Here is a 14,465-nt window from a genome sequence, read left to right on the forward strand (position 1 = left end):
GTGTTACAGAAACATATCTCTGAAAAAAGTATTAATTTGAAATTTAGAGAAAAAAAAGAAAAACTAGAGTTTCATGAATTTTTTTTCAATTATATTTTAACCTGTCCCTTCAGTGAAAAGAGAATTATTCTTCCTCCTCCAAAATTCTGAAACAGAAACAAAACCCTACAAAACAAACAACCAAAAATCAAACAAACAAAAACCAAAACAAAACCCCAAAAAACCAACCAACCAACCAAACCAAACCAAACCAAAACAAATAATAATAATAATAATAAAAAGGGAATTAGTTCAGTGGTTCACCTGCCAGAAATCAGGGTCTTTATAGAAAGCTGACTTCCTTTCTAAATTTTAATTTCTACCTCTTCACATATCTTGTTACAGCATGCACACAAATATGATGTGCAAGCCTTCCTAACACAGATATCCTGAGATATCAAGGGGGATGCTGGAACAGAGAGCCTCATCCTCACCAGATCCCAGTTTTATCTGCCAGTTTCATGGATCATCATTCCAGTGTCCTGCCAGTCACTACCAACTTCCAAGGGGGACTTCTTTCCACATGCAATGCTGTTGGATTATTTAAGAGCACATTATGCAAAGGCATATAAATTCACAGCAATAAAACATGAAATGTGCCCAAAAATTCCCTACTGAGGCCTCTGTTCACAGGGAATACTCCTCCTCCTCACTTACTCCAGCGAGTCACCAAATGTTTTAAAAATCTGTTTTTCCAATACCCCGCACGGTCTTAAGTCATCTACAAACAGCAGTGGACAGGAGCTTTGGCAATTCATGCTTTTAATGTCTGTCAGAAATTAGACATACAGCAAACAAAAAGTCTCAAAAATGGCAAGTCCTGATATCAACCCACTCCAGATGTCTGGAGGACAGGAATAAGGAATATTCTCTGTCCTAAACCACCATGTGGGATAAACCTATATTTCTCAATAAGAGTTTTAGTGCTGCTACTGCATCCACCATGAAATTAAAATCTTATATTATTGTAGACCTCTTTATGCCATGGCCTTTTAAAAAGTTTAGTGGGCCTCCATTTGTAATGCTTTTGCTAAGTGTGCCTGGACACTCATTGAGCAAATCAGACTCTGAAAATTGTTCCTTCAGTTGATGCTTATTGAATCACTTCAGAATCACAGAAACATGCAACTTGTCCAACCTGCCTATATAAATCATCTAAAAAAATCCCCACCTTTCAACTATAAATAGAAAAGGCACAATAGCAGTACTGAGGATAAAGATGGATTTTAATTTCAATCATTCCTTTGTCAAAGCACCGCTGGTCATGTTTCAGTCTTATTCAATAGCACAAACAATGCTGTGATGTTAGATACTGTCAGAAAACTCTTAATGCCATCCATAATCCTGCAACCATTTCTTAAGCCTGAGAGCTCAGGAGCTTGGCATTTTTAACACAGAGAGGTGTACCTAAATTTAAAATTCAGGTGAAAAATTAAGCAGAGAAGTAAGGGACTTCTTCAAAGGCTTGGATTTAAATAACAGGTTCTAAAATAACAGAACTTATTTTCAAAAATGGCATAGTACACACAGCAGTTTAATTCAGGGATATCTGAGTTAGCTCAGGGACTAGAGGCAGTCTAAAGATAGCAGCCTGGGCTCAGTTAACTTATCTGCCACCTTCAAGTCTGCTGAGAAGCAGTTTTCACATGACTGTGGGGAAGTTGCAACGTTTTCCATGGTGAGGATCTAACAAAGACAATACTTCTGCACTGCTATTGTCCCTCCTCTAAAATAGACCATCCCTGTGGCAGCTGCCCTTGCAGTCGGCACTGTTCTGTCTGGATGCAAATCTGTCCCACCAATATCTGAATCAATCCTCTGGTGTCTACATCTGAATGAAATGCTTACGGCTAAATGAGTAAGTGAAAGCAATTGTAAAGAAAACAAACAATTATTCTTATAACATTTCTTTAAGACTGCAATTAGATCAAATTAAATCAGCAGGAATTTCTCCACACAAAGCAAATGGAGCATTTAATATCCTGCTGAAACAAAACATGGCACACCAAGGTCCTCTACAACACCATGTTAAAACCACAGTCTCCAATCTTGTCAACTTTGTAGCTTTGTAAATAACAATAAAAGATCTGTATTTCAGGGTCATGCAAATTTCATTTCCTCCGTTCCTGTGTGATCTTTAATGTAAATCTATGTGTATCCTTTGCACACTCCCTGCCCCTCTCCCCAAAAATCCCATTCTTGCCATTGTGTCACTGTACAGTTGTATACCTACATAATATCTCCACCCCATTATTGCATTTCAGCTTTGATAGCAGCAAAAGGAATAGCACCAGCAAACTGACCTGTTGGAGAGCAACTGTATTCCTTACTCACAATAAATTCCTGCCTTGACTTCCCTTCCTGTCTCATTCATTTGACTTGCCCTCTGTGGAGCCAGGAGTTGGACTCAACAATTCTCACAGGTCCCTTCCATCTCAGGATATTCTGTGATGCTAAACCGACATTCAAGAAAAAGGTTTATTCTTTTGAAAGATTTTAGGTGAAATAAAGATAGCAAGAACATAAATGCAGAACAGCTGGAATGTAACACTTGGGACAAACTCTTTGGTGGGAAGGTGTTGTTTTTTCTTTTCAACTAAATCTTTTAGTTAATGCTATTTTTCTCGTCCAGTGCTCAGCTCTGAAGACCACTGTGTTTTTCAGGGCTTTGGTTTTCAGTTGTTAAATAAAAGCTTAAAGCTCTCTGTCTCTAATCAAGTCCACAAAACTAACCTACAGTCTTACCCTCCATATACACATGGCCCTCTTGCAGGAAGTATCAACACTATTTCAGCAGCTTTGAACATCTCATATAAGTAAAGATCTGCTGCTCAGTCAGGCCCTCTAGGAGCCATTAATTGACAAATTTTGCAGCAGTCTGAAAATTTAAGTACAAGATGCTGCGTTCCTCACTGGTATCTAGGAAAAAAGTTTGTTACCCTAATTTTCAAGGGTCTTCTCCTTCCTCTCTCTAGCTTCTTACTGGAACGTTTTCCTAAATGTCAAAAATTACCTCAATTTCAGGAAGGAAGACTTTGAACCAGCTTGGGTACTAACAAGGTCTCCTATCCAGCCCTTTCATGTACTTCCAGAAAATATGTACAAAAAGTTATTTTTCTGCTATGACATACTTTCCTGGAATTTTCATTAAATTATCTAAGCACACACACAACTGGGGACACAGCACAGGAATTAGCGCTTCTTCAAGCAATGGAGAGAAGAGGTTTAAAAGGTTCAGATTAAATGGCTGGAGGGCAGCAAAGTGCCTTTTCCCCTGCATATTTCAAAGAAAGCTACAGTCAGACGTTTTGGTCTGTGTCTGGAACACAGTTAATTCAGGAGGAATATTTTTAAGAAGTTATTTGACAAATGAAAACCAATCTCCTGAGCATGAGTAGGTTTTAGCTTTTCAAAAACCTGCAGTAAAGTCAGGTTTTCAGATAGTCAGTGTCTCAGCCTGAAAGATCTGCTCCAAAACAGAGAAACCAGAGCTGCCAAATGAAGTGCACATAAACACTTGATTGATTCTAACAGGAAACAAACCCTCACATTTTTTCTAACCACATTGGGACAAATGGCTAAATCTTTAAGTAAGAGTAGCTCAAAGAGACACTGTCAGTCTCAGGTGGATAAAACAGCATCAGGCCAAGTGGGAGGGCTTAGGAAAGTTAAAACGAAAGCCCAAGTTGAAAACATTCTCTTAATAGAAGTCCTGCATGACCTGTGCTTTGCTCAGATCTCTTGAGGGCAGGGACTGTGTGATTTGTCTCAGTCTTCCTCAAAGTGCTGAGTGTACGTCAGCACTTCATCCTACGCAGTAACAGCAGTGTCAGTGGAAGAACAGCAAACTACCAGACAGAATTGTGTCTCATCCAGGCAGCTTCCCACCAGCTCAACATCCCTTCTACATAATCCCACTCTCAAACTTAAACATTAACGTAGAAAACATAGCAATTGAGTGGCTTTTCTTGCTAAGTCTTCTTTTTCTGACTCATTTGTATTAGAATGAGTCACAAATAAATCAATCGCCTGGCTGGGAGGTCATTTTCTGCATTTTTGTTTCTGTTTCTTTGACCATAAAATCCAAAGATTGTGTGGCACGAACATCAGTAATTTCTGTATTTTAGCATAAATTTTGCACAGAATTAAAAAAATGTATCTTTCATCCCAACAAATCAAACTTCATATAAAGTGCATCAATTTCTTTAAATATTTACTGCAAACATGCAAAGAACTGAGGTTGGGTTGTTTTTTTTTTTAAATTTGCATATTTTTGTGTTTGTGTCTTAATTTAACTTAATGGGAAGGCAATCTTAGGGGACACACAAAAATAGTACTTTTTTTTACTGCTGTGCAATTTCTTCCAGCTCGGTACTCACATTAATCCAAGTCAATCAAAGTCAGCACTTTGTTCTAAGAACATAAGCCTGAACTGAGAATTTACCTGTCTCTGGAGTATTACATGGAATTCATTTGGAAGGACATTATGCAAGTGTACACAATTCACTCCAGGGCTACACAATACACTCTTATATGCCAGCCTGCAAGGTTAAATGATTTCAGAACTTGAAAATGTTTCCTATGAATTGGATCCTTTAAGGATTAAGTACAGTTTGCCTTTTGCTCATGTAATGCTGCACAGCAGTCCCACAGACTGATTCAGAGTTGCAATTCATTTGCAATTCATTTCTCCATGAATTCCTCCATGAAGGAAGATACAGGCAACATTGCAAGATGCAAAGGCTGCTTTATTACGTGACAGCCAGAGCTGAGCAAATAATTCACCTTGAGTAATTTGTGTTCATTTTTTTCATTTTCATTTCCAGAATGCCTGAAAGAAGATTACAGTCTCTGTAACATACCTGTCAACTAAAATTACCCTATGGAATTCCTCACATGGTTTGCTGTTACATGCCTGATGTTCACAGCTATGCTTGGTTAGGACTGGTAAACAAAATTTATGGCATAGGTTGTTCTGGCTGAATGATCAGCAACAATCATGTTTCTTGAACAATGCACTTTTTTCCTCCCTTGTAGTACCTTGTTCTCTCTGGTATACATTCATCAAGAACTTGGCAAGTTTAGCTAACTATGAAATAAAAAAAAAAAAAAAAAATCAAAACCAACAACAACAAAAAACCCCACCCCAAACCACTGTCTTCTACAGGTAAGAAAACAGAGTACAAAGAAGTCAGAGAGGAAACCCTGACCCTCTCCTTCAGTAGTGTGGTAAATTACACAATGCTGAAGGAAAAAGGAGTTCAACTGATTTAGAATAGTGAAAAACTTAGTTAAACACGTAATTTATTTTCAGGATAGAGAAACCTTCAGCATTAGTTTTCACAGCCTGGAGGAGGAAGGTACACACATGTGTGGAAGGAAAGGAATTCCTTAGTGTGGAAACTGAAACACAGAAATTGATGCACATCTGAAATGAAATCTCACAGAATCCCAAACAGATCCCACTTAATTTTACTTTCCTCTCCACTTACAATATTCACAAAGAAAATGTGAATAAAACTCACCAACTTTAGTGAGAGCCCGGGAACTGACTCCAAATTTAAAAAAGGAAAGAAAAAGAAGAAAATAAAAAGTTGTGGAAGCAAGAGGATCAATAGTTAGATCCCAGGAGAAGTATAGCAACAAAATACTCCTATAAATCCAGATACCAAGGGAACAGCCTCATTTATCCATAGCTATCATTCTGCAGCAGCAGAGATTAGGAGGTAGGTTCCCTTAACACTGACTCCTTGAGCAATCTGGCTGAGGGTTTTCTAAAGTGTTATGATAAAATGCAGGAGTTGCCAGTAAAGATGAGAAGAAAATTGGTATCTTTAAAGAACTTTTTAAAGAAATTTGATCTCAGTGCTTTTTACCTATTCTCAAATAGAGCAGCAAGATGTTTTGAGGTTTTCTTCACATGCTGAACCCAGATGGTGGCATAAAGGAACACAAACTGAGGAGTCTTAGTTTGTGACCTACATTTGTCAAGTTAATTCATGGGAGTCCAACAGGGCAAAAGGCAGCAACTTCTTGATGTGTTGCATAGACAAGTAGAAGTTACAAAGCAGCACAGGTGATTCCAGAACAAAAGAGAATAAGTTATCCTCCAACTTCTTGCCTTTTTAGCTTCTTGTGTAGCACAAAGTATTATCAACTTCATTCCCCACAACTCTACATTTACCCTATACTATACACTCAAGCCTCTTCAAAAGTACAGAAAAATGGAGCTCAGCATATTTATTAGCCCACTAATTTTTCAGTAGACATTCATCTTAGGAGAGTTGAGTGTATGTGCCTCAGAAAAAGGTAAGATTACCGAGATGTTTTATTCTCTTTTTCCAGACTGCTATGAGTGACAGTTACAGGATTAAGCCACCATGAGAATTTATCTTATCACAAAAGGACTTGACAGAATCAAATGGTAAGTATCACCTCCTCAACGCTCCAGCCATCTCATGATTCATCTACATCTATTGGATTATCCCACTCTTTTCTGTTAGCTTTGCCTCAGAATGCTGTTCACACCCCTATCAGTTTCTTTTCAATGCCTCCAACCCAAACCTGCCATTCCAAGTTAACACGGATCAGCTCTAAACGTTTTAAATTACTTTGACTTTAAAATAGATAAATATTATTTCAACACGACATCTTAAATAAATCTAACTAGAAAAATTACAGGTAAAGTGGATTATTTTGGGGAGGGGTGGGAGTGAGGCAGTGAAGCCAGGAACTTCAAAAACAAGTTTTCTGAAGGTCTAAATGGAATTTCTAGTTAAAAGGGATGTGTCAAGACAGAGAAAACCCCAAAATGACCAAGACCCCATGCTAAAGTAAAGTTTCCATTGACCAGATGAAACAGGGTTGAAGCAATCTGGATATTAGATGGTTGCCCACTAAACCTCTCCAGCCTGTGGAAAAACAAACTTAACTGAAGCCTTTTAAAGAATGAGTAGAAGAGGCTATCCCATTGCTGTACATATTCACATTTATGCAAATGCATATTACCAGCTCTCAGACTCACCTAATATAGCAACGACTTCATCATCCTGGATGACTTCCAAAGAGCCTGAGACCACGAAGCAAAGGCTGTCGACACTCTCCCCGGCGTGGTAGATCAGATCTCCCGGGGCACAGTGCACAGTCTGAAACTCCATGGCCAGTGCCCGAAGGCACCCATCGCTGGCCAGTCTGAAGGCAGGGTGCTCCTTGAAAACTTTTCTGTTCAGATGCACACAGATATCTGCTCTCATGTCCTTAGGGCAAATCTGCAAAACCTGACAGGGAAATCAGGCAATCAGTTCCTGGGCATGGCTTCTACTACCACACAAGGTTTAAGAACTACTTTCCTACTTCTCATAAAATTTCTAATCTCACAGTGTACGTTTATTTTTATATTATTTATCCACATAAGCCACAATATTAACTTAGTCTACTTTATAACATCTGAAGGAAAACACAGTTTTCATCTCAGCAACATGCTCTGCTGGATATTGAATCACCAGAAGGCCTCAGGTTTTTAAGGCAATAAAACTTAGAGTGCAGCAGTATGGAAAGTGTTGAAGAAAATCTTTCTGAAGAATTGTTTCTAGAGGGCAGGTCACTTTTTTGATAGGCAGATTCCATGAAAAGCCTGCACAAGTTGTATGCTTTAACGACTAAAACAAATTATTAAAACTTTAATTAACTCATAACACTGAGAATTGCAGGTATTCAAATCTACCCCTCAGTGGCATTAACAAGATTTTTGTTTACACAGGAAAGGGATTTTAAGGTATGATGCTCTTTTGGGCAGCTTTTGATCTTCCAAATGTAATGTTCCTCACGGCAATTCACGATGTGTGTTCCTAAGAGAACAGGAGCTGATGCTCAGCACAGCGGGCACCAGGCAGGGCCATTTCTGAAGGGTTTTAATATAATACAGACAGTCGGGTGGAAAGAATACAAAATCACTGCTGCATGCACAGATTAAATGTGGAAAGAAGTAGCATGAAGAGGGTTTGGGGATAACAAAATCCTTCAGGGATGGTCTATGATGAAGCGCATCTAGGACATACTATTTGAGAAAAACATTGAGTACTCTAAGTCTGCCTCTCTTTTTTATTATTATTTTCTTAGTAATAACTATTCCGTCCAATTAAGGAACACTCTGGTTGAGCTTCAGAGTTACTCCCACACATTTTCCTAGATGGAAAGAGAAGACTGTCTCACTGCAAATACTCCTGAAAACCATAAAGGTAACACAGAAAGCACTATGGCTATGCCTACACTTTGAAATGGGGCTCTGTGCAAGATCTGAGCAGAGCACCAAGCTCATAATTCTGCACATGGCAGTAGATATCATGCCTGGTACTCCAAAGGCAAATAACTCCACCACCAATATCATCATCTTTGGCCCACCTCCAGGCCTTTTAGTACAGATATTACTTCTAAAGAGAGATATATTTCCACAGTGCTTAGGTGTAGGTCACTCATGGATGATTTCACTTGGCTGTCCTGACAGAAGAGCTGCCAAACCTGCCAGTTCTCAGTTTTCCAGGCTCACAGAAGTGGGCTGGGGCAGCAAGACTAGCATTTAACATGGAACACAGGCAGCGGCCATATCTGTCTTTTCCATTATCTCATTTACTCTGGCAACAAAAACGTTCTCTTGTGGCATGTTCTTGCCAAATTTTACTACTGGAATTACACACACGTGCAGTTACCTGAATATCACACACAGAAAGGGTTGTTGTAATAGAAACAGTAGCAAAAAGCCCTGAATATACAAGAGAATATTTAAAATTATGCTGTTATCCAAAACCTTTTTGGTATAGCACTCTTAGAGGAAGTTAACTAATTTTCCACTCTCCATTTAAAGAAGTTGTCTCAACACTTCACAAAAATGAAAGGGATTAAAGGCATTGAGAGTTACAGACAAACAGAAGACTTCAATTTGTATGAGAGGTAAGAAATATATCTTCATGCATCAATTTTAGAATCTTTCAGTAGCTCTTGGTAAAATTTTGTTGTGCTGGCTTTTTCTAGACCAATAACTTAGGGTGTCTGCAGTGAACACTGAACTGACAAATTGTGGCTACAAAACAGAGATAGGACCAGTTCTGTGCTCTGCTCATATTTAAGTCTCTGCTCATCTGTGGGAAGCTGTGCTGTGTTTCAGAGGAGCACAGCTACCACTGTTCCGTCTCATGAGCAATACATGTTTTATTCATGGCTAGACATCCCAGAAGTTAGACACAGGCAACAAAACAACAGAGCTCAGACCTGGGAGTTTAGGGATTGGCACAACCATAGGTTTTGCTGTGCAGATGAAAGCCGAGTTCTTGGTTTAGCAGTCACGGCCAGTGGCAGCTCAGTTGTGAGCACACAGTTATTGAAAACAGCACTGTACTGAGCCCTTTGGTGTCCTGACAATTGGAGGCTTTCTTCCAGTTTATTAAGATAATTCTCAAAGGCTACACTGGGAATTGCTGTGCTTGGTTTGGTTATTCTGCTGTCTCCAAATGCATCACTGAAGCATTTCTCTCCTTACCAAAGGAAACCAAGAATGAACTTTGAAGATAAGCTAAAAAAACCTCCCATGTTCTACATAGCAATTTGTTCTCGTTGTTTTGTTAAAATGATGACAGGAGTTTGTAATGGGGGCTGAATGAAAGCACCAGCACTCATTACACTATGTATTCTCAGATGTCTCTCCACCTTCCCCAAATGCACCTACCTCAAATCACAACCCCACACAAAGACAGATTGTGAGAAAACAGCTTCTAACCAGCAGTATCCAGCACTAAAATACCATTTCTTTCTGAAAGCTAGTGTGGCAGACAGTGCTTATGGAATCACGTCTGGGATCTAAAAATGGCAGATCTGCTGAAGACCATTCAGGAGAGCAAACAGTGCCCTGTGTGCCCGTCAGTCTCCAGGCAGCTCAGTGCAAGGCCACATCTCTTCTACTCCTTCATAATGATGCTGTAACAGCTGTACAGAAATGACACTGTTTGCTCTTTAACTGCATCATCCACAGTTCAGAATACTAAATTAAGCTGCCAACCAGAAGGCTGGTGACCAGAACATTAGTATGATTTCCTGAATGATCCACCCCACAAATCACATTTCTCTACAAGCAGAAGAAAAGCTGCCTACGTCTACAAAAGTTGGCAACTAATATCAAAGCACCAAGGAGTTGCTTTTGTACATTTGTTCTGGTGAAAGGCCATCTGTTATTTTAAAAGACACAATGGGAATTTATTTGTAAATTCAATGAATCAGAATGATAACATTTGCCTTACATAAGGTAGATTTCAAGCAATACATTATTAAATACTTCCAGTTTTCATAAATATCTTTAACCTGCACATAGAATATTACATTCAAATTCTCCAGTGACGAAAAAAATTACTTTGCTTTTAGGCCTACAGAGCTGCAAGCAACCTCACAAGAAATATTGCAAAAAAAAAAAAATCTCATTTGGAAAAACTGTGAGGTGGTGTTACAATCCAGAACTTGTTATTTACTTATCACCTTTATTTATCGTAAACTGAGATTTTTCCTTTATTATTTTTATACTATTTCAAGCCATTTCACCTGCAAAGCATACATACTGTTACCACTATCATATGTCAGTATGATAGAATAGCTGAAACACTGTATTTGGAAGTTTAAAATTAAGGGAAGCTGCTGCTTAGAGCTATTTAAAGAATATTTGTCTCCTTTACTAAGACAGTACCTCCTGTTTATTTTAATGGACTGCTTTCAGGATGTGACTTCTTTCCTTGCAGTTTAATTTACTTACCTTTTCAGTATCTATTCCTCTGGACATTGACCAGGTGGAAACGATGTAATCCATCACACGTTCACTCAGTCCTTTGGGGACCTGGTAGAGCTTTAAAAAGTCCCGGACACTGTTCAGCATTTCATGGTATCTGTTTGTGTTGGCATACATCTGCTGAAATATGGTTGTCACATTACCAAAAATGGTGGCATACAGAAGGGCTGTGAAAAAGAAGAAAAAACACAGAGAAAACACATGGTAAGATGTGGTGATGTTGTCTGTGTTCCACTGGGATTTAAGACTGGAAATGCTAGGTCATAAAAATGCATGCAAATATTGGTGCTTTATTAGGAAGGCCTGATGAGCACGAGCATTTTAGAGGTCACCTTCAGAACTACAAATTGAGGACCACCATCTATTTTGTAGGTGATGTCCTGCATCACAAAGCTCCTAAAACACAACTGTTTGTCTTTGTCCATCAAACAATCCAGCAGTACCCAAAATCTTACAAAACCATAAGAGGAGACAGAAAATTTTTAAGAGAAATAGCTTGACAGCAAGTACTTCAATTTTTCATCTCAGGTTTATAGCACCTGTGTTGAAATACCATCAGTGACAGATTTCCAGGCTTTAAGTGCATTATCACAGTAGTAAGCTGAGTCATCGTTACCCACCTCGGTGTGACAACAGCAATGCATCAAAGCAGAAGATGGAATATGCAATAAACAGCTACCATGGGTCAGTAATTTATAGACATAAGTTTAATAATACATAAAAACCTGCATCACATTTTATATTTTACAGGCAAAAGAACAGCAAGGCCTGAGGAAAGAGCTAGAGCCCTCAGAGGCAGACCTTTGCACAGCCCTCCTGACTTCACACAACACAGTCATGAAGCCAGCTGGTTCATCAAGATGGGTTTAAGAATAAACACGAGGAAGAAAAAAAGGCAGTGTTTCCAAAAGTTTCCAAAAGCAGATGAAAACACACGGGACTTGAGAAGATCCATCTGCTGAAGCCCAAGACAGAACAGCAGGCTGGTGGCAGCCTCAGTGGCCAGGTTTGATAGCTTGCAGAGGCTGGGGCTGAGGCTCTTCCAGCCAATCCAGCCCTGCATGAAAAGGAGAGACAGGAAGCCTCAAGGGGAGCTTTCCTATGTTGTGAATCAGGTCAGTGATATGTGACAGGTTGGCTGTAGAGGGAGAGGAGCAGTCAGACTGCAGATGTGATGATAACCACCCGTAAGTGCTCTGGCTTGCTGAGTAAGTTCTTCCTCTTAATCCCCAAAACAAGCACTAAGTTTTGAGTATCATATCTCTTCCACACGAGATAAAAAAAATAAATCAATGAGAAGCCATATTTATAAAAAATATATTTTGCCTTACTGAAGTACCCCTCTTTGCTGTTTGTTTACTCCCTCACCAGCTATTGAAAAAGAAGAAAAATCTTCATCCCACTCCTTCCTTTGAGAATGCAGCTATTTATTCAGGCCAGTGTTATAGGCAGATATCCTTAAGCCAACTAAGATGCTCCAGGGTTCTATGGCCAACAAAAACCTTTGATACTGTGCAAAACAAACTTATGGGACTGTCTTTGCCCTGATCAAGAGATGTAATTTAAGTTTAGGTTTGCTCAAGGCCTTTACACTGCTGATTTTCTGCAGAATTCCTTCTTGATGCTGCATGACTTCTTTTTATGAGTTTCTGTAGAGAAAAGCTCTCCCTTTTTCCATCTACTCCTCGGTACAAACAGGTACAAAAATAGGCAGAAAAATGTGCACACTCAGTTTAAAGAAAAGTGGAGAGCATTAATACAGTTATCAGAAATATCTATTTTCCCTGTTTGACCTTAACTTGTGCCTGAACAAAACCATACTGGGCAGTCCAATGAGTAGTGAAGAATGATAAAATGCTTTACAAAACAGATTTACCATAACATGTCCTTAACCCATGAGTATTTTTGTATTAGAACATCATTACCTATCCCTAAGTCTTGGTTTGCTCCCTGTTATGCAGAAGCAAACAACCCTACCAGAGACTGCAGCAGCACAAGGCAGCCAGCACAGCACTGAACTCAGTGATAAATTAGAGATGGTGGCAAGCAGATTTTTATCTGTAGATTTCTTGGCAACACTTGTGTCCATTGTCTCTTTGCTCTCTGGCAAACAGAGAGATCTGGGGGCTCAGTACCTTGGCACGTACAGCTCCATGCCAACAAAGGAAAAATGGAGTCTCCACTCTGTCCCATTAATGTCCAGCTACAAGAAGTTTAAAGAAAAAACAGAAGTTTGATAGTATATTTTGATTATTATGAAGCAAGCAATTTCCACTGAAAATTGCTGCTCCAGCGTGACAATTATCTTGGCAAGAAAAAATTATTCCCGCCTAGAATAATCTTTTTAAATTCCCAAACTTACAATCCTTAATTTATCATTAGCCAACCATTTTATTACTATTAAAAACACATTAAAGCCAAGGATTTTTGCAGCCTAATTTGGGTAGATACATTAGCATATTAAACCTTGAACTCTTGTGCACAAAAGTAGCTGGCTGTGTGCCTTTCCTTCCTTTCAAAGGAATATTGAAATGAACCCACCACAGTAGACTCCAGCCCCAGACTGATTTCAGAAACACACTCTACTAAAGAAAGAAAGTGGGGCTATTTATGACATAGCAAAATCTCCAGCATTTCCCCTCCAGGAATGTCAAGATCCTTCAGAAATGATGCAGCCCTCACCCCTTGATGGTAATATTATTTTCTGACAATAAAGAAAAACATTTTGTTCCCAACATTTCATTTACACTGCAGTCTCTGATACTCGATTTAAACCAGAGTTTAAATAACATCACCGATAGGACCATAGTAATTGCAGTAGCAAATTACCCACAAGTGGATCATGAAAGTCAGACACAGGTTGCAAAGGTCACCAAATCATCTGCTATTTTTAGTGATGCAACAAGTAAGAATAGAGAAATACATAGGAGCCAGTGTAGGTCTCAGCTACCACAGTTAAAGATCTGGGGTCTGATTTTGGAATTATAAAAGGAAGAATTTCTATCTGTAAGAATGAGAGGCTGACAATTACCCCAATTACAGATGAAAGGGCTGCATTCAGTTCCTGAGATGAATCAACAGATTGATGATGGTTTGTTCAAAATGCACTCATCCAATGGCCTCACACACAAAATGTGTGCAGAACTACACAGCAACAAGTGAGACCAACACCAGCTAGGGAACAATCTCTTTTGTTTGCCCCCAAGACTTGCAGTTTTTTCTGAAAATGAACTGCCTTCATTTTTGCTGTCTGGAAAGCTGATTGAGAAAGCCTGTCTGTCTGCATGTGAATTCCACTTAATAATTAAAAAAAACAAAACAAACCCCTTTTACATTCTGCACTAACCTAAGTACTACTCAAAGAGCAAGCACCTGCATTTGCAAATAGTAGGTGATTTAAATGTATAATTGCATTTCTGTTTCACCAACAAGATCCTAGTATACAACAAATTATTCAGTTCAAAGCACAGCCTTGAAAATCTGTTGCACTGTATCACTTCTTACTGAATATGAAATGCAACCGTAAATTAACCACAAAAACTGCAAGTCTCAAAGGCATTTTTCAGATAACACATTGTGAGGTCACACAAAATTAACATTGATC

General features: G+C 39.0%; 1 protein-coding gene across 1 annotated transcript in view; it reads right to left on the minus strand.

The window, feature by feature from the left end:
* The window catches only part of KCNH1 (potassium voltage-gated channel subfamily H member 1), a gene marked incomplete at both ends in the record, with an annotated part of 170,929 nt that overhangs the window by 77,136 nt on the left and 79,328 nt on the right, over positions 1–14,465 (minus strand). The window contains 2 exons of the mRNA XM_083856101.1: positions 7,064–7,316; positions 10,829–11,028. Of these exons, the coding sequence (XP_083712227.1) occupies positions 7,064–7,316; positions 10,829–11,028 (453 nt within the window). The remainder of the gene's footprint in view (positions 1–7,063; positions 7,317–10,828; positions 11,029–14,465) is intronic.

This window comes from Zosterops lateralis (genome assembly GCF_965231275.1).
Source record: "Zosterops lateralis genome assembly, chromosome: 3".
Classification (NCBI taxonomy): Eukaryota; Metazoa; Chordata; class Aves; order Passeriformes; family Zosteropidae; genus Zosterops; species Zosterops lateralis.